This window comes from Acartia tonsa, chromosome 8, assembly GCF_053477335.1.
Source record: "Acartia tonsa isolate MP-2025a chromosome 8, ASM5347733v1, whole genome shotgun sequence".
Lineage (NCBI taxonomy): Eukaryota > Metazoa > Arthropoda > Copepoda > Calanoida > Acartiidae > Acartia > Acartia tonsa.
The window spans coordinates 3,641,244-3,667,257 of record NC_137267.1 but is presented as its reverse complement, the minus strand read 5'-3'; the positions used below and the strand labels follow the sequence as shown (position 1 = coordinate 3,667,257).

The 26,014-nt window shown below is 32.1% G+C and overlaps 1 protein-coding gene across 1 annotated transcript in view; it reads left to right on the top strand.

Annotated features, from left to right (window-relative positions):
- LOC145325581 (uncharacterized) overlaps window positions 1-25,171 on the top strand; it is a 53,796-nt gene extending 28,625 nt beyond the window's left edge. Inside the window, exons 2-18 of the mRNA XM_080168548.1 lie at window positions 936-1,059; window positions 1,620-1,715; window positions 9,002-9,076; window positions 9,541-9,643; window positions 10,580-10,674; window positions 12,692-12,739; window positions 13,537-13,583; window positions 13,859-13,932; window positions 14,347-14,442; window positions 16,316-16,389; window positions 19,761-19,818; window positions 21,009-21,066; window positions 21,493-21,565; window positions 22,319-22,382; window positions 24,141-24,256; window positions 24,543-24,594; window positions 24,842-25,171. Of these exons, the coding sequence (XP_080024674.1) occupies window positions 936-1,059; window positions 1,620-1,715; window positions 9,002-9,076; window positions 9,541-9,643; window positions 10,580-10,674; window positions 12,692-12,739; window positions 13,537-13,583; window positions 13,859-13,932; window positions 14,347-14,442; window positions 16,316-16,389; window positions 19,761-19,818; window positions 21,009-21,066; window positions 21,493-21,565; window positions 22,319-22,382; window positions 24,141-24,256; window positions 24,543-24,594; window positions 24,842-24,892 (1,304 nt within the window). The 3' untranslated portion in view covers window positions 24,893-25,171. The remainder of the gene's footprint in view (window positions 1-935; window positions 1,060-1,619; window positions 1,716-9,001; window positions 9,077-9,540; window positions 9,644-10,579; window positions 10,675-12,691; window positions 12,740-13,536; window positions 13,584-13,858; window positions 13,933-14,346; window positions 14,443-16,315; window positions 16,390-19,760; window positions 19,819-21,008; window positions 21,067-21,492; window positions 21,566-22,318; window positions 22,383-24,140; window positions 24,257-24,542; window positions 24,595-24,841) is intronic.
- Window positions 25,172-26,014: the final 843 nt, after the last annotated feature.

The window sequence follows — 26,014 nt, the reverse complement described above, 5'->3', positions numbered from 1 at the left end:
TCTGAGTGATGAAAAGACAAATATTAAATTGACTCAATATGTATTAAGTGAGCCTTGTTTAAACATTTATAAATACTAGAGTTGTTAGATGTATCTGTGTATATTTTGTATAGGCATGTTTTTGATAAATCAAATATTAAAATAAGGAATGTTTTATTTTAAAAAGAAAAAATTCTGAAAATAAGATAAAAAATGACTTTAATAGGAAATTTGCTCTTTTTTTATCCCAAATATTGTACAGGGTGCCACATTCATATTGTCAAAGTTAAATACAGTGTCTTATTTTCTTGAATTTTCTAAATTAAATTATAAAACTTTTTGCAATAATCACAAACAACAATTCACCTTTAGAAAAAATTAGCCTGTGTAAAGTATTTAATTTTGATCAGACAACTTATAGGGATAGAGCTGGATTGGCAAAATAAAATTTCCTGGTCTAGCCTAAGAGTTAGAGTTTCCTTAGCCTTACATAGAAATAAAATAATATGCAAGACTTAGGAACTCCTTACTCTAAAGCTAGTATAGGATTTGTGTTAACTTAGCCTTGCATAAATATTTTGGAATTTGAAAGACTTAGAAAACCCTAATGCCAAGTCTAGCCTAAGGGCAAAACTTAGAATAAGGAAACTTTGTACTTATATTTGTTACAGGTTTTTAAGATTTGGACAATTTAAGTAGCACTCCCTGTATATATTTATATTTGGTTGTAAAGTACTCAAGTGGATGTAAGAACTTATGACAACAACTTTCTTACAGATAAAAGATAATCTTTAATATATAATCTTTATACAAAACTTACAAATATCTTGTATGGTAAAAGAAATATTATAAAGAAAATTAATATGATTCTTTCCAATTTATTTATTAAGAGGCTGTAGAGTTTTGAAGACCCAAATCATGTTGAAAAAAGAAAATGTAAAAAATGTCATTTTCAGATTGGGTACTGAAAACTGATCATAACATGGATGGTGACTCCTTGTCCTACCTGGACATGATGGAGAAGAACAGAGAGGAGGAGTCTAGGAGGGCCAGGGAGAGAGTTATCATGGAGGAGGGCAGGTACACAAATTAATAAATAGATAGATTCATTAATTAAAATTAATTCTAAATAACTGATTATTGAATTAAGTGATAAAAGTGAAACAACATCTGACAATCCATTGCCATATCTATAAATGCAACTATTGCTACATCTATTGCTACATCTATTACTACATCTATTGCTACATCTAATGCTACATCTATCAATACATTTGTGATTAATCTATTGATAAATCTATCGATACATATATCAATACATCTATCAATACATCTATCAATACATCTATCGATACATCTATCAATACATCTATCGATACATCTATCAATAAATCTATTGATACATCTATCAATACATCTATCGATACATCTATTGATACATCTATTGATACATCTATTGATACATCTATTGATACATCTATCGATACATCTATTGATTCATCTATCAATACATCTATTGATACATCTATTGATTCATCTATCAATACATCTATTGAAACATCTATTATACATAATTGTACATGATTAAGTCATTAGCACATTACTTGTGATACAATCCTTCATATGTTGATATTTTAAAGAGCTCTTTGGGAACAAAAGAAGAGAGAAGAGGAAGACATGAAACATATGGATAGAGAAGATATCAAGGAATATAGCAAGAACAAGATTTTTGGCAGGTAAAATTTACAAATTAGCATAAAAAGCTAGTTTATCAATGTTTGAAATTAAAATTACTGCTAATAAGAATAAGTTGGAATTGAAAGCCCTTGAGGAAATGGAAAACTAAGGATTATTTCTTGACTAATATCTTATGCACTCTTATTTTTTTATTTCTAATTGGATATTGGGATATTTAAATGAATAAGAATTTGAAACACAAACATAAATTAAATATATGCTAAAATTTCAAAATTACCCTTTTAATAACTAGCTTAACTATCCCTCCAAATTTTTCATTAACAAAAACTAATTATCAATCTATCAAAATGATAACAATAGGAGAAAAATACAATTTTACTGTGTTTACTGATTGATATTATAATCTAACTGTTTTCACATAAAAGAATATTGTGAATAGTTTTTCCTGTGTTGATTTTTTTCTTCCCATTCCCTGTTATAAAATGCATCTAAGATAAACATCTCATTGCCAAAAGCAAAGAAAGCATAGAAAATTAAAATGAATATTTTTTCTGCTACAAGTATGCTGAAATTTTTACTTCATATGTTTATTTTAATGGCTGCAGCTACTCTATTGTTAGGGCTGTCTGTACTGCACTACTTTACAATTATTACTCTATATGTTTATTTAAAAGGCTGCAGCTTCTTCATTGTTAGGACTGTTTGTACGGCCCTACTCTACAAAGTTGAGTTTTAAATTTTTTTGATACTTAGTGATTTTCTTTTTAGCGCATTCATTTTACAATTATCTACCCTAACAATATAAATTATCAAATAGTATAAGATGGGTCAACCAGCGACCTGATGCTGAAGGTTTTTGACCTAGCCAATAAATGTGACATTTTTTTTATAACAGTTTAATTCTTAAAAATTTTGTTTTAAAAATATAATTACCTACCTATACCACAATCAAAAATATAGCATTTAAATGTTTACTCACGAAGTTCAAACAAACATATACAAAATCAAAGCTTCATATTAGTCTATGCAATATTTTTATCAAGTACAAAGCGAGGTGTCGAAATTTTTCTTCATACTTCCTGTATAGTTGTACAGACAAACAAACAGAAAAAATTAGTCATAGAGTGGCTTCGCTACAAAAAAATGGGTTACACATAACAATACCACAATGCATAAATCTAGAACAAATTTTGCTTTCATTACAGTTCAGAATAACTTTCATTGCAACACACATCAAAATTTTTATAAAATCATTCAATGGTTTTATGCTTTTCTGAATATCAAAAGTTAAGGTGATTATTTTAATAATGTGAAAAAGGGACTATGCAGAAACAAGAGCAATTGACAATAATCAGTGGTTGAAACGTTTGAACACTTAACTTATAAACAAACAATCAAAATTCTGTAAGAACCAAAGTTGTTAAAGGAACCATGCAAGAAATATACCGCTTTAACTGCTGAAAGACTGCCACGAGTAGACCCTATACCCAAAATTTGAAGCCTCCAGCTTCAAAAACAAAAAAGTTATAGACATTTCAAAATCATATTTTTAGTACAATGAAAATTTTGAAAGTTTTTCATTGCTAATAATAGAATTTTCATTATTGAATTAGGTCGCCTAGAAAGAAAATTATAAGCTTATTTTTGGCAGAAACTTAGGATGCCAGTAACTGATAACATTTTTACAATAAAACACTCTTCTTAAGTTCTTTATAGTCAAAATCATTAAAAAAATCAGTTTAATTTGCGTTTTATTGAGAGTACTGTAGCGTGAGAATGCCAGCCTCTAGGATTTCCAGCCAATCAGAAGCCTGAGTCTATGCTAAGTCCGCTGAACAACCAATCACAGCTGATCATCTGTATTACTTAACTTAGTTTAATTTTTTCTCGCTGTGATTTTATGTTTCAAACGTAATGTAAACCAAATTTTTAAAAGACATTTTGACCATAAAATGGGCTGTTTTTATTGTATAAATGTTTTAAGTTATGGCAGTCTGACAAAAATAAGCTTTTAATTTTGCTTTCAGACGACGTAACTTTATATTGAAATTTTCTTTTAGTACAATGAAAATCTTTCAAAATTTTCATTGTACTGAAAGAATCATTTTGAAATGTCTGTAACATTTTGTTATTGAAGCTGGAGGCTTCAAATTTTTGGAATTTGGTCTACTCATGGCAGGCTTTAAGCAGTTAAAGCGGGGTATTTCTTGCAGGGTTCCTTTAAGTCAACTAATAAGAAAACGTTATTGTAAAACTTTGGGGACTAGTGTAATTGTCCCCCTCTCTCTCTGAGTAAAAATGTTCCCAAAGTTTTATAATTACAAACTTAATATCTGATTAAAAACTTTTATTAAAGCTAAATAGTTGGTTCTTAATTTAATCTATATAGGGGGAAATTTTGTTCATCATCATTGCAAAAGTACATTAATTCATCCCCTATTCATCCATGAGAAATTTTGAAAATAATACTATGACATCATTCTTAAATCCCTAACGTCTGACTTTATCTTATTTTAGTTTAAAATTTAGTTGGTAAACTAAGTAATCTCAATCATGACTTTCATTTTGTTTATTAACTTTACAAAATACTTGGATACTGACATATTTGTTTTAAAAAAAGTTTTAAAAGTTTCTGTTGTTACTGGTTTTAACATTCTATACTATTATTAGGAATATTTAGCATAGACGTCTAATGGGGGGGGGGGGGTAATGGGGTGATTAACCCCCCCCCCAAACGAATTTGGGGGTGGATAGCTTCTCTAAAATATCTGAAAATAGAAATTACGCGAAAATGACGCAAATGACGTTTTTTAAAAATGAAATTTATTTTTATAATAATAGCTAATAAAACAATTTTCAAGCATAACTTTTATCCTACTAAAAATTTCCAGTATGGCTTCAGAACCGATTAAGATCCCCGGGATTGGAACCAGTTCTCAACAATACTGAAAAATCATGTATAGCATCGTATTATAGACAATTTTCGCGAATTTTATAATAAAAATCATAAAATTAATACCTACCAGTTTTGTTAGCCCGGGGCTTAGAGAAGCTATCTATAATACTAATCGAAAATTACTATTATCCTTATCCATTTATATAAAGTAGTATAGTTTTTTGTTTTTATTTACTTCTGGCTGTACGTTGTTACATATTTAATAGTTATATAAGCTAGTAATTAACAATAAATTAGTAACGGCAATTTACAATTTAAATTTGTTGAACTGTAGCAACATATTGAAAGAGCTTTGAAGGGGTGTATCCAGAAATTTCTGGTTCATGTACAATGAAAATAGGGGAGGGGTAAACGGGTTTGAAAAGATCCTTAATATCTGAGATCGAGATCTTCCTTCATCTTGGGGGTGGCACCCCCTATTTTTTTTCATTTTACCCCCCCCCCCATTTAAAATTTACCCCCTCAAACAATTTTGGGGGGTAAATACCACCCCCAAAATAAAAAATCTCTAACAAAAAAAATTTTTGCGCGCATTTTTAATACTAAATATTTGATAAAATTTAAATTACCCCCCCAAAAAAAATTTGACCCCGGGGGTAAATTTTAAGGGGGGGGGGGGGTAAACAAAATTTACCCCTGCTACCAGATTTCAGGGGGGGGTAATTACCCCCCCCCCCCAAAAAAAGCATTATAGTATTTAGTATTAAATATTAGAGCTACAAAAATAAATAAAAAAACAGTGGATATTGTGATATATTCTCGCATACTCTAATAAAAATCAGCTGGCAAATATAACGACTCCACCCTCCCCCTCTACAAAATAAGAGAGTTTTCTTTTTAAATGTATAAGATTAAGTAACACCCATCAGACATCCAGCTCTTACACGAACTTTGTCTAGAATCCCTAATTGTGTATGGTAATGAGTTGTGCCGAACCTAGTAATAGTGTCTAACTTTTTATCTCTGTGACGTAACAAAAATCGAAGGATGAGAGGGGAGGTGGGAAGGAAACCCCTAAAAAAGAGATGGATTTTTTGTTACGTCACAAAGATAAAAAGTTAGACACTATTACTAGGTTCAGTTGTGCCTGTTTTGGCCAAAGGTATTCCATTCCCTACTCTAAATATTAATTTTGCGCACCTAACACGTTGTTAAGCCGAGATTCGAACAAATCACCTCCCCGATGTCGAGTGGATGCGCTATGGGTTGAGCTAAGGTCGCGAGTACGTATAAATTTCATATATGTAGATAATAAATTATTTTAATCTTTACATGTCCTGTCTCTGAATTTTAATGGTTTTTTAGTTGCTCTAACTTTTAAAATATAAGCAGATAAAAACTCTAAATTACACTTAAAGCTGCATAATATTTAGATAGACAATTTTGTTTGTTATTCTGTTCTTTTTTACAAATATTTTGTAGATTGTTTCATCAGGGTTCCTAAAAAAATGTTTGCCTTCAACTCTTTAACTAGTCTACCTTAACAGGTCTTGAAGTATTTATATAATAACTTTTTGAACTAATAAATTATCTTTTTATAATAGTCCATTTATTAATACATTTAATATTATTTATTCTAACCATATTTAAAAGAAAATTAGTGGCTGCTGCGCCCCTATCATCTAGGAGCACTGCATAAAAGGGTAGGAAAAGCAAAAAAAAAGCCTAAAACCATACAAAGACTTAAATATTAAAATAAAATAGAACCTAGTAATAGTGTCTAACTTTTTATCTTTGTGACGTAACAAAAATCCATCTCTTGTTTAGGGGTTTCCTTTCCCACCTCCCCTCTCATCCTTCAATTTTTTTTTACGTCACAAAGATAAAAAGTTAGACACTTTTAGTAGGTTCAATAAAATATTATTAAAACCATCACAGGAACTATGTGAAGCTTTAATAAAATGATAACTCAATCAGTTCAGAAGTTATCGAAATCCTAAGCTACAGACAAAAACACATTACCCAGCATATACTTTTATCGCATTATTTTAAGAAACATGTCGCATTAATACGTCCTTAATGACGTAACTTTTTTATTACTATACAAATGACGTTTCATATTTTTTTAAAGGACGTTTTGTGTACCAAAAATACGTCGTTATCTTTAAAAAAACATCACAAAAAAATATATAAATAATAACAATATTTTGAATTTAATGACATGTTATCTTAAATAACGGCGCATTAAAAAGTCAATTTTTCATTTAAAACGTCCAGAAAAACAAGATGGCCGCCAAACTAACAATATAATTTAAATATTAGTTAAAAAATAATAATATTTTATTAAATCCTAAAAATGCGGCCTTAACTCTGAAAAAACGTCACTAAAAAATATAAATAACAAAAATATTAAATGACATATTATTTTAAATAAAGACATAACAAAATGTCATTTTTTTACTGTAAAACGTCAAAAAAAAACAATATGGCCACCAAAATTGGTATTTAATGTGTATCAATAAAATATTAGATTTAATATTAAACCATTATTTTATTGAATCAAATAAATATTTTTTGAATAAATCATTAGAATTAATTAATAATTAGAAATTGATTTGAGTTAAATAAAAATGGATTATTCTAATAACAATTGCAATTAATCTAGATGCTTGAATATGAGAAATGTACACAGGAAAAAAATAAGACCTCACTCTTAATCAGGAAACGAGAAAATCTTTTTTTTAATATATTTCTAAATTTCTGCCTTTTATTGCCTAACCAACCGACCAACAGACAAAATATCATGGAACAGATTGGTTAGAAGCCTCTAGGGGCACTGGTAGGAGGGGGAAAAGTTGACCTTATCCCATTTTAAATTTGAGTTTCAAAAGAGTTTTAAAAAATGTTTTTTTGGGGGGGGAGGGGGGTGTAGAATCCTCCCAAAAGATAGTTAAAAACCTTCCCAGGACTTATAAGAAGCTTTACTGTAAAAGAGAACAATATCGGTTCAGCAGTTAGCGAGATCCTTTGGGACAGACAAAAACGTTTACTAATTAATATAATAGGATTGATATAAAATAGAACTCTTACCTTTAAAGTTATAAAACCAATTGAAATTCATTAAAGTCTCCAAAGTTGTTTAAGCTAACTTCTTACCTCAACATTGTAAAACTTATATTCATGATTTGTCGTCGATTATGATCTCCATTCGAAATTATGCAACAAGAGAAGGAAAAATGTTTTTAAAATTCATTTAACTCATTCTCTCATCACATTTACGAACGAAGTTCTATTATTGATTAAATCTTATTCTTTACACAGATTAAATTACTCATAAATTGTAATGTTTGTTTGAGGGGTTTAACTGTTACTAAATACTAAAATAATATTTATATGATGATCAGCGGTCTGACATAGTTCAGAAATTATTTTTGTCTTTTCATAAGACAAATTTAACTTCAAAAATAAAAATAATAGATTTCTTGATATTATTTTTATGTTACAAACTTTTAATTTTTAAGAAGAAAAAAATATTTAAAAATAATTAGGTATGTCAGAATTTTTTCTGAACTCTTCCTTATTTCCTAAAGTTTCTTGAAAATTATTTAACTAATCAAGATGACACATTACACAATAAGGACGTATAAATGCCACATTATTTATTTCATTTACTGTAACATTAATATGTAATTATACAATATATATTATTATGTGGAAAAAATACAAAATGACGTATTGAAACAACCTTAATTTTTATATTTAATCAGGCATTAATTTGTAATTTCTTTTTTTTTTAGAAAAATAATGGCAAATAAAAAACAGTAAAGTCATTTTCTTTAAATACGTCACAAAAAAGACGTATTGAAAATTAACGACATGTCAATGCGACCTTTCTAAAGAAACAAAACCACTTTAGTAGATGCTGGGTACTACTTATAATAATATAATAATAGCGGTTGTGCTCCTATCTTTTAGGGGCGGAAGGGCATGTAAGTAGCCTAAAACCATCTAAGGACATGTAAAAAGCTTTACTGAACGGAGAACCATATCAGTTCAGTTGTTTGAGAAATCCTTCGCTACAGATAAATAAACATTACTACTTTATGTAATACAACTAGCGGCTACGCCCCTAGAGACCTCTAGGTGCACTTGAGGAGGGGGGAGTCGAATTTGATAACCCAATCTCTTATTTTTGATTATTAAAGAAAAAGTAAAAAAAATATTTTGGGGGGTGTAATTTTTTTTTGGGGGGGGGTTGGGGGTGTCTCCTCCCCCAAGAAAATAGTTATAAACCTTCCCGGGACCTATAAGAAGCTACCTTGTAAGGGGAAACCGATCGGTTCAGCGGTTAGCGAGATCCTTCGCTACAAACAGACAGACAAATAAAGAGACATCGTTCTACTTAGTATTATAGACAATTGTATTTAGGCCTGGACATGGTGCTCCAACAATTGATATTAGAAAGAAGAAGTTTACTGAACACCAACTGGATGTTATGACCAGGTTATAAAAGGGTACAATTAGAGTAATAGGATGTTTGGCTTTCACCAAAATGTTGGAAATGCGGCTAGGCATGCAAGGGGGCCGAGCGCTGCGGCTAGGCAGGTAAGGGTGCCGAGCGTGAGTTCATTGTTCTGTTGGGGGGGGGAGGGTATAAAATGTTTATAATGTTGACAAATTTTTCATTCTTTTTATATTGTTCAACATTTTTTTATTAATTGTGAACATACCTATTCTTGTTATACTACTTGCAGCTAGGCCCCTAAAAATTTTTCTTGGGAGGTTGATGATACCCCCCCCCCCCCAAAAAAAAAAACCTTCCCAGGACCTATGAGAATCAACAATGTAAAGGAGAACTATATCAGTTCAGCGGTTAGCAAGATCCTTCGGTAAAGACACACTCATGATACATAGAGATCCTGTTACTTTATTATATGGATAATGTATATGTAATACAGACAATTAAGGAGTCATCAGGCTGGTATGTTTGGTGGTGAGGGAGATTATGTTCCAAGCACAGCACCTCCTGTTAGGACCAGTACTATTGACTGCCTGGATGATACTCCACATGTAAGTATGAGATTATGTTCCTAGCACAGCACCTCCTGTTAGTACCAGTACTAGTGACTGCCTGGATGATACTCCACATGTAAGTATGATATTATGTTAATAGCACAGTACCTCCTGTTAGGACCAGTACTATTGACTGTCTGGATGATACTCCACATGTAAGTATGATATTATGTTCCAAGCACAGCACCCCCTGTTAGGACCAGTACTATTGACTGTCTGGATGATACTCCTCATGTAAGTATGAGATTATGTTCCTAGCACAGCACCTCCTGTTAGGACCAGTACTATTGACTGTCTGGATGATACTCCACATGTAAGTATGAGATTATGTTCCTAGCACAGCACCTCCTGTTAGTGCCAGTACTATTGACTGCCTGGATGATACTCCACATGTAAGTATGAGATTATGTTCCAAGCACAGCACCTCCTGTTAGGGCTAGTACTATTGACTGTCTGGATGATACTCCACATGTAAGTATGAGATTATGTTCCTAGCACAGCACCTCCTGTTAGTGCCAGTACTATTAACAGCCTGGATGATACTCCACATGTAAGTATGAGATTATGTTCCAAGCACAGCACCTCCTGTTAGTGCTAGTACTATTGAATGCCTGGATGATACTACTCATATAAGTATAAGAAAATATATCAATACAGTAAATTCTTTATGGATTAGAACCATTAATTGTTTGAAAAATAAATACCATGCTATATATTAAATTATACGCAAAAGACAGTAATTTTAGTGAAAAACAACACCATTGACTGTCTAAATGATTCTTGTAAGTATGTGGTTAAACTTTCCAAGACAGTATCTTTAGAGAAAAGTATTTAAATCCGTTGGATTAGAACCGGTTCATATCTATACTGAAAAATCATGTTCTTGATATTACAATAATTAATTGAAAGTATAATGAATCTTCTTATTTTGAGGATGCCCTGACCTTTGGTAGGTCTGGAAATGGAGCTCCAGTGAGAACCAAGTCTGGCAGGATCAGAACTCAGATCCATGGCAATCCTGAAATAAGGTAGGGTTTATTTTACAGAGATCTAAAGGGTTAAGACAAATGCCGATAAATTGATGTAAATCCCTAATGGTGATACACAAAATTACCCTTTCTGTAGATTACAATTAGTTGTTAAAACATTTAGAAACTCAACTAAATGAACAAACCAATCAAAATTCATCAAAAGTCCCCAAAGTTGATAGGCCAACTAAAACGAAAACGTTAATAAAAGACTTTGGGGACTAGTCCCCTCCCTCCTTACTCCGGATTATCATGCACTCTGTTAAAGTGAAACTTAATGTGGGCTGAAATACCCCCCCCCGTCCTGTAACCCAGACCCCTCTCCCCTCCTACTGGATAACTAACTGACCAATAAATGTCAGGAGAAATAGGAACATAAATTGGCCACAATTTTTATCCTGTCATAATATCCACGTATATTCTAAATCCATTAATTTTAAAAAGAACACTATTAGATATATCGTTTTTTTTTATTACAGAATAAAACCTTTTTTTTATAGGCCAAGACAATTCTGTATTCTATATTTGAAATGGTATCTAAAAGATAATGAAACTTTCTGGTTTAAAATCTGGGGCAATGATTTTATTAATCTTGAAGTTTTTATTAGTCCAAACGGCTGAACGTACAGATCATACCCGCACACCGTTTTAAGCGGCATAAGAAGGCCTACAAATAATCTGGAATAGCCAAAATCCAATGATGCACAGGGAAAGCTTCACTGAAGAATAAACGCGTAAAATTAGTCTTTTTCGCGCATTTCTCTGCACTGCGAGAAAATTGTGCATTATTGATTTATGGCTATTTCAGCTTATTTGTAGGCCGTCTTATGCCGCTTAAAACAGTGTGCGAGAATGATCTGTACGTTCAGCCGTTTGGCAGCTAGCATCCTTTAAAATTAAAAGATTTTGGGAAATATTCGTTACCAGGAATATTTTATCGTGAACTGCAGTTGATCCGAAAATATTATTATAAAACTTTGGGGACTAGTGTAATAAACAGCCTAATGTACCCTCCCACTCTGGTTACAAACAATAAATGGTAAAAATAAAATGAATATTGAACAATTGTCTCTGTCTTTGAGTAGAAACATAAAAGCTTTCTCAAATGCATACTTTATGTAAAGTCAAGACTCTTCAACAATAATGTATGAAAGAAAATAAACAGCTCACACTGTTTTATTCCTTTCTTCACTTTCATAATAAATGTATATGTATAGATGTATAATCCAGTCAACTACGTGCCTTAGATACCCAATTCATCTACTAGAAAATTGCTTTCTGTTATTTTGTAAGGACTCGGCTATGTTGATATTTCCGACGCTGTTGACTGATTTCAATGAACTGGATAGATTGTCCCCTCTATTATTTTATTTTAATATTTTGATAATGTTCGAATTCAACTGGATAGAGCACTTGAAGAGAATAGTTATTTCTCGCATCGTATTATAAACGGCTTTCCTCGGATATAGAATGTACAATTATAAGATTAAAACTAGTTTTTTTTAGCCCCGAGGTGCCGAAGGCACGGGCTAAAAAACTGGTTTTTATCTTATGATTGTACATTTTTATATTTGTAGAAAGCTGGATATAATACGATGCTAGACATAGTTTTTTTGTATGGATGAGAACCGGTTCCTATCCACCGTATTCGAATGAATACGATAAACTATCTTACTATGCTGTTATAATTTACTTCTTTCAACCTTATATCACCTCATAGCATAATATTATTTGAAATAATCTTTAAAAAACAATTTCCAAAACTAGGGCTACGCCCCAGAGGCCTAGACGCCCAAGAAAAGGAGAAGAAAAATTTTTAGGGGGCGGGGGAGATTGGCTTAAGAGTTGATTAATACTGAGAGAGTGAAGGTATGTCCTAAGCTACATAAAGACAGACACACATACTATTACTTTTATATAAGGATGGTATTTTTTGTTGCATAGAGGTAGAAAAAGGATTTTTATCTTTGTAAATTTTTAATGCTTTCTAATTTAACTAAACTTTCTTCGATTTTAGATTTCAAGCAAATGAGGGAGTGCAAAAGTCTATCAATAACAATATTAGGTTAGTAGATTCTAAAATCATTCAGTTAAGTGTATTTAAGTTTAGTTTAAATGCTAAAAGTTTGTACAATCCAATACTAAACTAAGATTCTTATTCAAACCACTAGTTAAAATCGCCAATAAGAAAACCTTTAATAACTAGAATTTTTAGTACCAAAGCAATTCTATAATTCACTTTGACTGTCCGTCAGTCCGTAATGCTATAGGGAAAATGTGATTTTCTCAGCTGATTTTCAAGATAGACAGCTAATTTTTTTTTGGTGAAGATTGCCTATATCAATGAGCATCCAGCATGTAATTTACTTTGTCCGTCTGTCTGTCAACCTTGTTTAATAGCTTGATAAGGGTGTCTATTTCAGGTACACTGTTCTACATAGGTCCCGTGGTGGTTTAGACGTATTTAATTGAGTCTTGGAATGTTTTAAGCTATTTTTCTAGTTCCTATATGTTCCACTTGAATACAGAGGTGGATTCTTTAAAAAAATTTGCCCCACTAATCGCTTAGTGGGGCAAAATTGATTTAGTGAAAAATCCACCAAAATCACATTAAAAATCTACAATAATTAAACAAAATCATATGTTAATAACCCTTCTATGATTTTGCCCCACTAAGCGATTAGTCAGGCAAATTTTTTTTTAAGAATCCACCTCAGAGTAACTACATGGTACATGCCTAGCCGATAGTATATTTTTTAATTCTTAAATTTTTCTAGCCCCTCTAAGCCTCATTTGAATGAAAAGCCACTGCATTCAAGGGGCCTAGCCACTAGTATATTTATAAATTCCATATATATTCAGATATGCCGCTGATCCAGAAGAAAAAGCTGCTTACCATAGAGAATTAGGTAAAAATTTTTATAATCAAATAACCATTAAAGACAAATTAATCACAAGAAATCGAGATGTTTTTTTAAAAAATAGGTTAGGGAAATAAACATTAGGGAAAAAACTATAGGGCAGGCCTTACAGGGCTACAAGGATATATCTTTTAAACTAATAACAATACATAGTCTCCCCCCCTTCTACTTAATCTTAATGGGCAAAAAAATCACAAATACGTATCCAAAAATGTGATAAAAAATACAGTTTCTATTATATAAACAATTGACTAAATTTTTAGAAGAGCAAATCAGACAAAGAAAAGAGAAAGAAGTAGTTGAAAAGCAATCTAATATGACAATTAGCAGAACACTGGTGAGTTAAATCATCTATATATCTATCTAGTTCGAGTTCGAGTTCAAGTCCCCATGTGGCAACTCGAATTTCTCAGTTGAATACGTTCACACAACTTTCCCTGGTTGTGTAAGAAGGGAGATTATTGAGTGGTTTGGATACTTAATAGTCACGTACATAATATCTGTACAACCCTTATCCCAAGCTCCTCTGCGGAGAGCGTCATTCATTACGGTAACTTAATTTGGGACACCTGCCATACTCGGCGAGGGTGAGGTAATAATGTACTTGAGCGTGGAGCTTGATAGCCCTAGTGGCTATACAAAAGTGTTTCGTCCTTCTCCATGACTACTTAGGTCCAAACACTAAGAAACGATGGCTACACACACACACACACATCTATCTATCTATCTATCTATCTGTCTATCTATCTAGGAAGAGGATGAGGGTGCCCACTGGGGTAAGCCTGGACCTGGCGGGGCTTACTGGCGTCCCTCTGCCCTAACTGGCCAAGGATTCTTTGATAAAATGGTAAGGTGTACAAACTGTCATAATATTCCAGGGGTGTCAAATTTTTGATAGATTTTCCACACTTTCCTGACAATAAAACATACCCTTTAATTGCATGGCCTTGGTTATAAATATATTGTGCTAGTTTAATGGGTCATTCTCTCGTGTTTTCAATGCCTAACAGTGTATCTGTAGATTTCAATGTACTACGACAAACTCAATTATGTATTGACAACCACGACCTCTATTTTTTTCGACAATTCATCATATACTTATGAATGTATTTTTAGTATCCAAGCTACTCTATAATTTACTTTGTCTGTCGGTCCTTCAGTTCCTCCATAACGCAATGAGGGAAACTTGAAAGTGTGAATTTCTCGGATGCTATTTGATATATTAAAATTAATATTTTGGTGAAGATTCCCAGAGATGGGTTTTTGAAAGATGAATGCCGCGTTTTTTCAATTCGTGAAATTTAAACAGAGTATACAACTATTTATTTAATTATTTCGCTTTTGTTGGTACGGTCATCATAGAAGAAAAAAAATTATCTTCAATCCATTTCTGCTGCATATTTATTAATGCATCTTTTTAAAGCTGTAATAGATATTGTACAAATGGCTAAAATAATAATTTTAAAATGTTGCACTCTTAAGTTCTATACTCTGTTGAAATCCTATCGTCTTCGTTCAATCAATCTATGTCTAAAAAGTTTCAAAAAAAACGCGGCATTCATCTTTCAAAAACCCATCTCTGTACCAATGAAATTCTAGTATATAATTTACTTTTTACCTCAATTTTTCTGTTTGTTTATTTATGATTTGTTAGTGCTTTGCTACTTATGGATGTTGTCATCCATGTTAGATATTTGACAATTCCTGCAAGTAAAGATAAAGTTTCAAAAATATTTACTATTTTAATGTAATATGAGGTTTGCTTACAAGTGGGTTAAATATTCGAGAAAAATATTTCATTTTTCAATTCAAGGATTAAACGATATATTATTACTTGGATGTTACACCAGATTTCTAATAAAGTAAAACTTGTAACTAGCTAAAATAACGATTACCCCCAAACCACAAGCGTTACAACATCCCCTCCCCTCTTACATAAACGAACTGACCAATAAACGATGACTATGTTGGCAACCTAAATTGACGACAATTTCCCCCCTGTCATAATATCCACAAATGATTGTAAATTTAAAATATGAGTAGAAATAAATTATATGAGGAGTAAGACTTATTATTTAAGATGTTTCAACAAATAAAGAATTATATTATTTTTGTCATGAAAAATGTAATATTTTAAAAAGATGTTGATCCTAAATCCCTTAGTTTTGTAACCTTACTAGAAATATTTTGTGTTTGTTTGAAATTTAATTTGAAGATTAGTATTGTGTTTCTAGGATTCAAGTTTCATTCAATATAATTATATAATCTTAAAATTCTTCTTCATTTTTTTTCAATTCTTTTTTAGTAGCGAAGCTACTCTATAATTTGAAATATCCGTCCGTCTGTCCGACCGTCTGTCCGTCTGTCTTTAAGAATTGGTATGGGGAAAGGTGAATTTCTAGACTGCTATTCAAGACAGACGTCTGATAATTTTGTCAATATTTCCTATATCAATTATCAATTATTTCGTCAATATATCAATTAGCATACATTAAATAATTTACTTGTTCCGTCGGTCTATTGGTCTAAAGGTCATTCTAATTTATAATGCAAAATTTGATTTAATCGGCTGTTATTCTAAATATATGGCTAATTTTTTTTCTCAGGAAAAAAGTCCTAATCGATCAATATTCGTTAGCCTTAATAATAATATCCTTCTTATTAAGTTCTGACACTCTTCAAGTGTTAATGTTCGTTTGTCATACCGTTTAATTTTGCAGGGCTGGTCGGCCTCTGCAGATCCTCGCAAGCGCCAGTATGGAATCAGAAATCATGAAGCAGAGGATATCAAAAGGTTAGAACTAGGGTTGGCAATCCGGATCCGGAATCCGGATTCGGAATCCGCCCAATTTTTGGCCAATTTTGGAATCCGAATCTGGATTCCGGATTCTTATTTGGTAGACTAAAATTAGCGTCTTGAGTTTTTTCTTTCAACTCCTCCTCCTATAGGCAAAGATTTTCATCATTATTTACTAAGTATATTTGCGATTACTTTTATTTAATGAAATCTTCTAATTTTTAACATGTACAAAACGGCCTGCTGTATTGCATCAAGATCCATGACAGATCTATATAGGAAATAAACGTCTATAATCGAGCTCGAATTCTCCAAGTAAAGTATGTTAAAAACTCATAGTGCTCCAATAATCCCTATTAAATTCTCATTGACCAGAACGATAAGACCCATTATTCTACTTTTAGCATCATTAATTCAGTTTTTTTAATTCATGTTGCTATTTGAATAACATTGAAGTATTTGATTTTTATTCATAACACAGAAAATTTAGATTTATAATATAGTAAATCTAAGAAAACTTAGTTTTAATATAAATTGATTCGTGTGACACTCCCGTAATGTGGTCTGATATTAAACTAAGATCAGCTGAAATAAATTTCCTATTTGAGTCCTAGTTTCCTAAAGTGTACAGCAGATAACCCAATTATTGCAGACCCTATTTTCAGCGACTCCGGTCAAATGGAAAAGCGATTTAATGTATAAACGATTTATACATTATACATTCAAAAATTTTAATTTTTCAAATTTTGATTTTTTTTGACGTTTGAAGCTTTTTTATCTAGTAGCAAATATTGAGATAGGACGCGGAAGCTAACGCACACTTTCGAAAACTAAATTCAGTTCATCTAAACTAAACATTTTAACCCTTTCAGGACGAAAAATTGAAATGAAAAATATTAGGTGTATATTCTTTAGAAAATGTTTAAAAAATGAAGCAAAACGTTAAATCGTGTATTGTTACATTAAATATAGATAAAACAAAAAATTACTGAATAAATCAGTTAAACAGATATTATAAAATAAGATGTTAAAGTCGTAATCTTTATGTGCAACTTAATATTTTTAAAAGAAAGAGAGAAAGAGAGAGAGAGAGAACGAGGGAATAGAGAAAAAAGAGAGAGAGAGAGAACGGGGGGATATATATAGAGAGAGAACAGGGGGATAGAGAGAGAGAGAGGTTGAGGGAAAGAGAGAGAAAGAAAGAGAGAGAACGAGAGAGAATTAGGGGATAGAGAGAGAGAGAGGGAGAACGGGGGGATAGAGAGAGAGAAAGGGAAGGGGAAGTACATATTGAATTTTTGTATAAAATAAAATTTGAGTAAATATATCATTTAATAGCTTAAATACAAGATATTTTATTTGGAAATACTAACGTGATAGAGCAGCTATGTAAAGCAATGGAAAAAAAATAAAGATTTTGACTTTGACTTCAATGAAGGACATAACAGTTTCAAAAATTTTACTGTCGAGTTTGAATTCAATAGGACAATTCTAATATGCCAAAATTAACAATCAGAACTATATGTTGGGGACATACAGATGGACAGACCAACCCCCACTGTAGAAAAGTTTTGCTTTTAACAAGAAATAGATCATTAACATTATACAACCCCTTTACAAACTCACCAATAAATGAGGTCCATACTGGCAAGCTATGTTGGGAATATTTACACAATTTTTCAGCCATTGATTAGTAAATGAGAAAATCACATTTTCCCCTAATCCTAGCCAACAGACGAACGGACAGACATTTTGAATTATAAATGAGATTCGCTACTAAATAACAGCGGAAAATGGATTTTGCAAGTGTTCCATTATAAACTTGATAAAAAATGTAATCCAAAACAAATATTTTAGCTATAGGCGGACAGAAGTGCATTGCTTTCCAAAAAATTAAACCTTCTATATTAAATAGCAGAAGGGAAAATAAACATTTCTCCTACAGTAATTTTATTTATTTCAGAGCACTTAAGACAGAAAGTAAAACTTTTTAAATTTAAATTTATTGACTTCGCTACTAACATTTAACAGATAAATAAGGATGACAAAATCCATAACTATAGAAGCTCTTGAATTAAAAAAATAAAAGGCAAAGCAAATGAAAGCAAAAAGGGTGCACAAAAGACAGACATACTGAGTAATGATACTTAGTGGTATTTGAATCTTTACACAAAAAATATCTTCGATAAAAGCTGGGAAAATTATTTCAGAGCATTACCAATAGACCGACAGGAAATATTATTCTTAGAGTATACATGCATTGGTCAGCAAACATAAAATAAGCCTTCTGTCTTAACCCTGAAAGATCGGGCCCTCTACAAATTCTTAATACATCGGATTTTATACCTTAATATTTGCATCAGCCTTCTACCTTTCCAGTACAGATATTTAATATTCTCAAGAACATTACAGACCAGTGAACAACGTGAGCTGTAGGCTAGTATATGATATCTTTTAAATCTGGTTCAATTCTCGGAAGTGAATTATAGAGAACACCAAGAGCATTGATTTTTAGGACATACAATGTAGCACTTAATTTTTAAAATTAAAAAAAAATCCTTTTAAAATATTGCTAGAATCCGGAATCCGAATCCGGAATCCGCCAAAAATAAGAATCCGGAATCCGCAAGGAATCCGGCACTTTTTTTCACGGATTCTTTAAGAATCCGGAATCCGAATCCGGCCCAAAAATTCGACGGATTGCCATCACTAGTTAGACCACAAATTATCACTGATAATACAACGGGCAATAAATTTATATACACCATGATGACAAACAATATTAACCCTTCTGTAGATTGAATTATTGGTTCAATTATTGGTCACCAACCAATCAAAATTCAATTAAAATTTGGGTATTAGTTTAATTTACACTCCATTGTTCCCTCCCCTCCCTCCTTCCAATTTATGGTAAGCTGACAACCAAATTTTTAATTGCAAAAATATTGTGCGAATTTCGTATTGCTGATTTTCTGTATTTGGTTTGGTTTGTATTTTTATCAACATAATACTTACTCTGTGTTTGGTAAACTTTGTATTTTCTTTGTGAAAAGGGGTATTTTCATATACATAAGGACTAATTGAGAATAAAAAATTCCCCATTGTAATATTATCAAGCTGACAAAGACATAATTGCATAAAAAATAAGATTCATGAGAAAATAAAGAAGCGATAGAAAGTGTCATGTGTGACGTCATAAAAATATGTCTAAAAAAGAGGGATGGTAGGAAAAGTAGGAAAGGAAACCTCCAAAAAAACAGAGATGGATTTAAACGTATTTTTATGACGTCACACATGACGCTTACCAGCTCTTCAAAAATAAACTATTTAACGTTATGTTGCATAAAAATACTTTTTTTTTTATTTAGAGAGATAGAAGAGAATCATATAAGAAAGGCGCATGAGTATCAAGATATAAACAGTGGGGTAAGATCCTCTACAGTGAGGCTTCAAAACCGATAACATCCGCTGGATTAGAACCGGTTCTAGCCATACTGAAATATCATGCATAGAATAGTATTACTAACAATTTTCTACGAATAATAAAAAAAAAATCATGAAATTATTTCCAGTTTTGTTAGCCTGGTGTCCATCAGAGCTAAAAAACAAAATTTTAAATCTAATATCCGTGGAAAGCTATCCATAATACTATGCGATAAATATCAATTAAAATAAAATTATAATCTATAATCTTAAAATTGCTTTTTTACATTTCAAATTTTAAATTCTATTTTCCTTAATATATTACAATTAACTAGCTTTTACAGCTCTAGATTTTAGGGGCTCTGTATTTGAGTGGATATAGATGGGCAATAAAATAGCTTAAAACCATCTGAGATCAAAATAGCCTAATCATCTAATCATCACGAAATCTCCACATGAGTTTTTGATTGGTTCTATCTGCTTAGACTTTATTTTCATTTCAACCTATTTAAATTACAAGTGGCTACGCCACTAGAGATCCCCACTCATGTAATCCAAATTGACATTATCACACTGGATAGGTGTCTGTCAGTTGTTCTTTTTGCTGTTTACAGAGAAAAATATTGAGAATAAAGGGACAAATTTAGAAAAAATATTGAACTATGTAATTAAAACACTTTAAAAGTAAAAAAAAGTGTAATATCCTCTATATTTTGCATGCTTTCGAACTGTTAACGTAAAGATACGACATTTTAAAATTTGTTATATGTTTAAACTTCACTGTGAAAATGCTAATATCTATAATACAAAGTAGAACGATGTCTGTCTGTCTGTTTGTTTGTTTGTAGCGAAGGATCTCGCTAACCACTGAACCGATCGGGTTCTCCTTTACAGGGTAGCTTCTCATAGGTCTCGGAGGTCTATAACTATTTTCGTGGTGGGTGGGACACCCCAAACCCCCCCCAAAATGAAAAATACCCCCCCAAAAAAATTTCTTTTTAAAACTAAAATTAAAATCGACTACACCCCCACCCCCCCCAAAAAAAAAAAAAAAATTATATTTTTCTTTTAAATCTAAAATACGAAAAATTGGTTTGAACAAACCTCTTGTTGCAGTACAGACCTATAGTGAGGGAGGGTAATATTTATAGAACACACTTTACCTGTCAAAAATCTTATTTTACTTTATTAAGGTTGGACTAGAACTAGTTCCATTAATGAAAGACAAAGCTACTGGAAAACCTAGAAAAGGTATTTTTTTTATTAAAAATTATAGGTATTTTATGCAATATATATTAGTTTTTACAAATATCAATTTTTAACTACACAAATTTAAAATAATACTTCAAATTTAAATTTGCTCTTTTTAATGTAAAACATTTGAATCATGGCTGCTCCTTCTTTGAAGTTTTTTTTATTTTTAAAAATAACCAATTTTCTTACTTAATATCTTGATTAACAAAAGGGCTCGTTTTCTTATAAAAGGATTTTTAAAAATGATTGCCATTAAATGACTTTGACAATATCAGTTGATCAGTTTGGACATTATTAGTTTAAAAACAATTAATCTAAATTCCAACTAACATGTGAGAGAATATTGTTATAAAACTTTGGGTACCAGTATAATTTATAATCCAATGTCCCCAATAATAATTATTTGAATTTTGATATCTCTAGATCCCTCAACTGGATACATGATGTCCCATACTCTTCACTCAACTGATGTCACCAAACTGGCGGATAAAAAAGGGTAATTTTATCACATTTTTATCAGTGTTGCGGAGCCGGGAGCCAGGAGCCGCCATATTTTGCTGGAGCCGGAGCCGTAATTTTCGTTAAAAAACGGCTCCGGCTCCGGACTAGATAAATAAAAAGATTTTTTATAAATTAAAATTTGGTAACTCTGTTTTGTCATGTGCAAATGCCCCTATTAAGTTTTTTAAGTCCATTTTTATCAAAAATTGAACTTTTAAAACCTTCAAAAGTCAAATATAGACGTGGAAAAAAATATGTCGAGTTTTTTCTTGATTTTAGGTTGGAGCCGGAGCCAGAGCCGCACCAAAATCAAACGGCTCCGCAACGCTGATTTTTATACATATATTCATGGAGTTTTCCAGAATGCCTTTAGTAACTGTTTACATCCGCTGTATTAGAACTGGTTCTCAGCCTTACTAAAAAATCATGTTTAGCATCATATCAGACAATTTTATACAACTATTAAAATGAATCATAAAAGTATTAACAGTTTTGTTAGCCCAGACCTTGGGATCTTCAGGGCAATCAAAATCAAGACTAAAGATAATGAAAAAATATAATTCTTGGTTTTTGGTACTGAAGGGACTTTTTCTAATTTTCATGGAACATTGTCTATAAATAATTATTATGCTTGAGTTTCCAGTATGGCTCAGAACCAGGTTTGATCCAGTTGAAACATCTGAAGTTGAAGTCATATAGAAAAAAAAATTTATGCATATTTAATAATTTACCTACTTTATGGATCAAGCCACAGCGATAGCCAAGTCCACCCTGAAGAGAGAAGAAGATACTGGGACACCCTGACTGGACAGGTAAGTTATGTATGTCCAGTTAGTACTAGTTCATCAGTCATAGTGACATCCAGGTACATCCAGAAGAGAGAAGAAGATACTGGGACACCCTGACTGGACAGGTAAGTGTTGTATGTCCAGTTAGTACTAGTTCATCAGTCATAGTAACATCCAGATACATCCAGAAGAGAGAAGACGATACTGGGACACCCTGACTGGACAGGTAAATTATGTAGTACCAGTTCATCAGTCATAGTGACATCCAGGTACATCCAGAAGAGAAAAGAAGATACTGAGACACCCTGACTGGACAGGTATGTTATGTATGTCCAATTAGTATTAGTTCAGTTATAGTGACATCCAGGTACATCCAGAAGAGAGAAGAAGATACTGGGACACCCTGACTGGACAGGTAAGTGTTGTATGTCCAGTTAGTACTAGTTCATCAGTCATAGTAACATCCAGATACATCCAGAAGAGAGAAGACGATACTGGGACACCCTGACTGGACAGGTAAATTATGTAGTACCAGTTCATCAGTCATAGTGACATCCAGGTACATCCAGAAGAGAAAAGAAGATACTGAGACACCCTGACTGGACAGGTATGTTATGTATGTCCAATTAGTATTAGTTCAGTTATAGTGACATCCAGGTACATCCAGAAGAGAGAAGAAGATACTGGGACACCCTGACTGGACAGGTAAGTGTTGTATGTCCAGTTAGTACTAGTTCATCAGTCATAGTAACATCCAGATACATCCAGAAGAGAGAAGACGATACTGGGACACCCTGACTGGACAGGTAAATTATGTAGTACCAGTTCATCAGTCATATTGACATCCAGGTACATCCAGAAGAGAAAAGAAGATACTGAGACACCCTGACTGGACAGGTATGTTATGTATGTCCAATTAGTATTAGTTCAGTTATAGTGACATCCAGGTACATCCAGAAGAGAGAAGAAGATACTGGGACACCCTGACTGGACAGGTAAGTGTTGTATGTCTAGTTAGTACTAGTTCTTCAGTCATAGTGACATCCAGGTACATCCAGAAGAGAGAAGAAGATACTGGGACACCCTGACTGGACAGGTATGTTATGTATGTCCAATTAGTACTAGTTCATCAGTCATAGTGACATCCAGGTACATCCAGAAGAGAAGAAGATACTGGGACACCCTGACTGGACAGGTATGTTATGTATGTCCAGTTAGTACTAGTTCATCAGTCATAGTGACATCCAGGTACATCCAGAAGAGAGTAGACGATACTGAGACACCCTGAATGGACAGGTATGTTATGTATGTCCAGTTAGTACTAGTTCATCATTCATAGATACAGCCACTCAGAAGAGAGAAGAAGATACTGGGACACCTTGACTGGACAGGTATGTTATGTATGTCCAGTTAGTATTAGTTCAGCAGTCATAGATACAGCCCCTCAGAAGAGAGAAGAAGATACTGGGATACCTTAATAGCTTGTGGCTATAATTCAAAAGAGAAGATTCTTTGGCAAATGTTAGGGTTTACATTACTTGAAGCTTAAATGATAGGAGTCAGACCATTAATGACGAATCCCAATCTGTCCTACTTTTGATTCCTGTGACGTCATAAAATGAGGGAAATAAGTGGAAAAGAAAACCCCTAAAAAAGAGATGGATAATCCTTCATTTTTATGACGTCTCAGGAATCAAAAGTAGGACAGATTGGGCTTCGTCCCATTAATACATAGAGTAGCTTCTATACTATTATACAAATCAGCTGATTTAATTATTTAAGGTGTCAGAAAAGCTGGACACAAGTGCAAAAATCCGGGTACAAGACGAGGAGGACCAACGACGACATTACGAGTCATGGGATACATTCTGGGGCAGGCCAGGATATGGAGCTCCTAAGTAAGTTCATTATAAAAGTAAAATTTAATTACAACAGTTTATAAAAGTAATAGGATGTCTGTATTTGTGTGTCTGCCTCCGATATGGTTCTCCGTTAGAGTGAAGCTTAATGACATTCACAAGAAAAATCGATACCCGAAGAAATATATATTTTTTAAAAACTAAAATTAAAAATAGAGGGTCGACTCCCCCCCACCACCCTTTTGCCTAATTGCACATAGAGTCGCAGCAGGACTTAAAAAGACTTTTATACACAAAATGGTAATTTTTAAAAATTTATTTTCAGGGGATTAAATAACAAAGAAAATTTGATGAAAATGCTACACTATCCAGAAAAGGTAAATTAATTGACAGAAAAACATCTTTTACCCCTCATCAAAATAACAAATTTACTTTTTTTGTTGAAATCAATAATTAAAAGTATCTATATTTATTAGATAATTTTTTTTTATTTAAAGCAATTATTTAATTAATAAGAAATTTAAATTTTAATCTTTAAAAAAGAACTAACTCCAAAAATATCACGAAACCTTGAAAATTAATTTCAATAACACTTTAAATCTAAAAATATTAATTATTTTCTAGGCTCCCAACAACGTAGAGCTGATAACTTTGGAGAGACTGCCTGTCAAATAAACCATGCTATCAAGGAGCTACGCTTCCAAACCCAGAATTTAACTAAATTATAAAGAAAATGCTTTGTTTTTGGAAAGATTATGTGGCTAATGTTAAAAAGTTTTTTTTTACTTGCTTTGATTTTTTTTAAATTTATGATAAATTTTTGTATCTTAAGGTTTAAATCATTTTTTTGATAATCAAACAAATAAAAATTGTAAAAATTTTAAAAGTTGTATGTAAAAATAATATGTGTTGTTAATTGTTTGTATGATCAATAAAAATTGTCCTGTTTTTTAATTTGTTAAAATTGTAAGTATAAAAGTGTAGTTTTTATAATTATAAAATAAAAAAAGACACATAAATGAGGGAAGCAGATACTTATAGAGATGCATCTTTAAAAAATTGTTGTATTTATTAAAAAGGTATACCAATGGATGTAGAATATATAAGATATTATGACAGGAGAAAAATGTCGTCAATTTAGGTTGCAATATTCCATTGTATTTATTGGTCGGGCAGTTTATCCTGAAGGAGTGGAGGGGATAAGGTAAAGGTGGGGATAGGGGGTTTTCGTTATTTTAGTCCGCTACAAAATTAAATTTATTAGGGAATATAAAATTCTGGTGTAAGGTCCAAGTAATAATAAATCCATTGGTACATCATAACATCCTTCACTGACTGAAGAACTTATTCCAATATAAAAATGGTTTGCCGCTAGTAGAGTTGTTAATACTAGAGTGCCCTTGGAGTTATAGCTATTAAAGACTTTTAGTGCATAGTGTATATGTTAGATAACCTATTAATTTTTTTCTCGCTACCTAATAAATTTACTATTCCAGTATGACTTCGAAAGCGATTAATATCCAGTTCTCAGCCATACTAAAGAATGATGTATAGCATCGTATTACTGACAAAGAAGGTGTATCAACTTTTTTTTATAGCTAGTCGGTTCTTTTAGTAAGTAGTAGATTTAAAATTTTTCATAGAATTCAGATATGCAATCGTTTTTTTTGTAGACCTCTTATTTTTTAAGTAATTTAAGTTTAAAAAAAAAAAATTAAGTCGATTTTAAGGTACTAAAATGCAACAAAAAAAAGAAAGAAAATGGCCATTATGAACAAAAATAGTAAGATCTTTAAT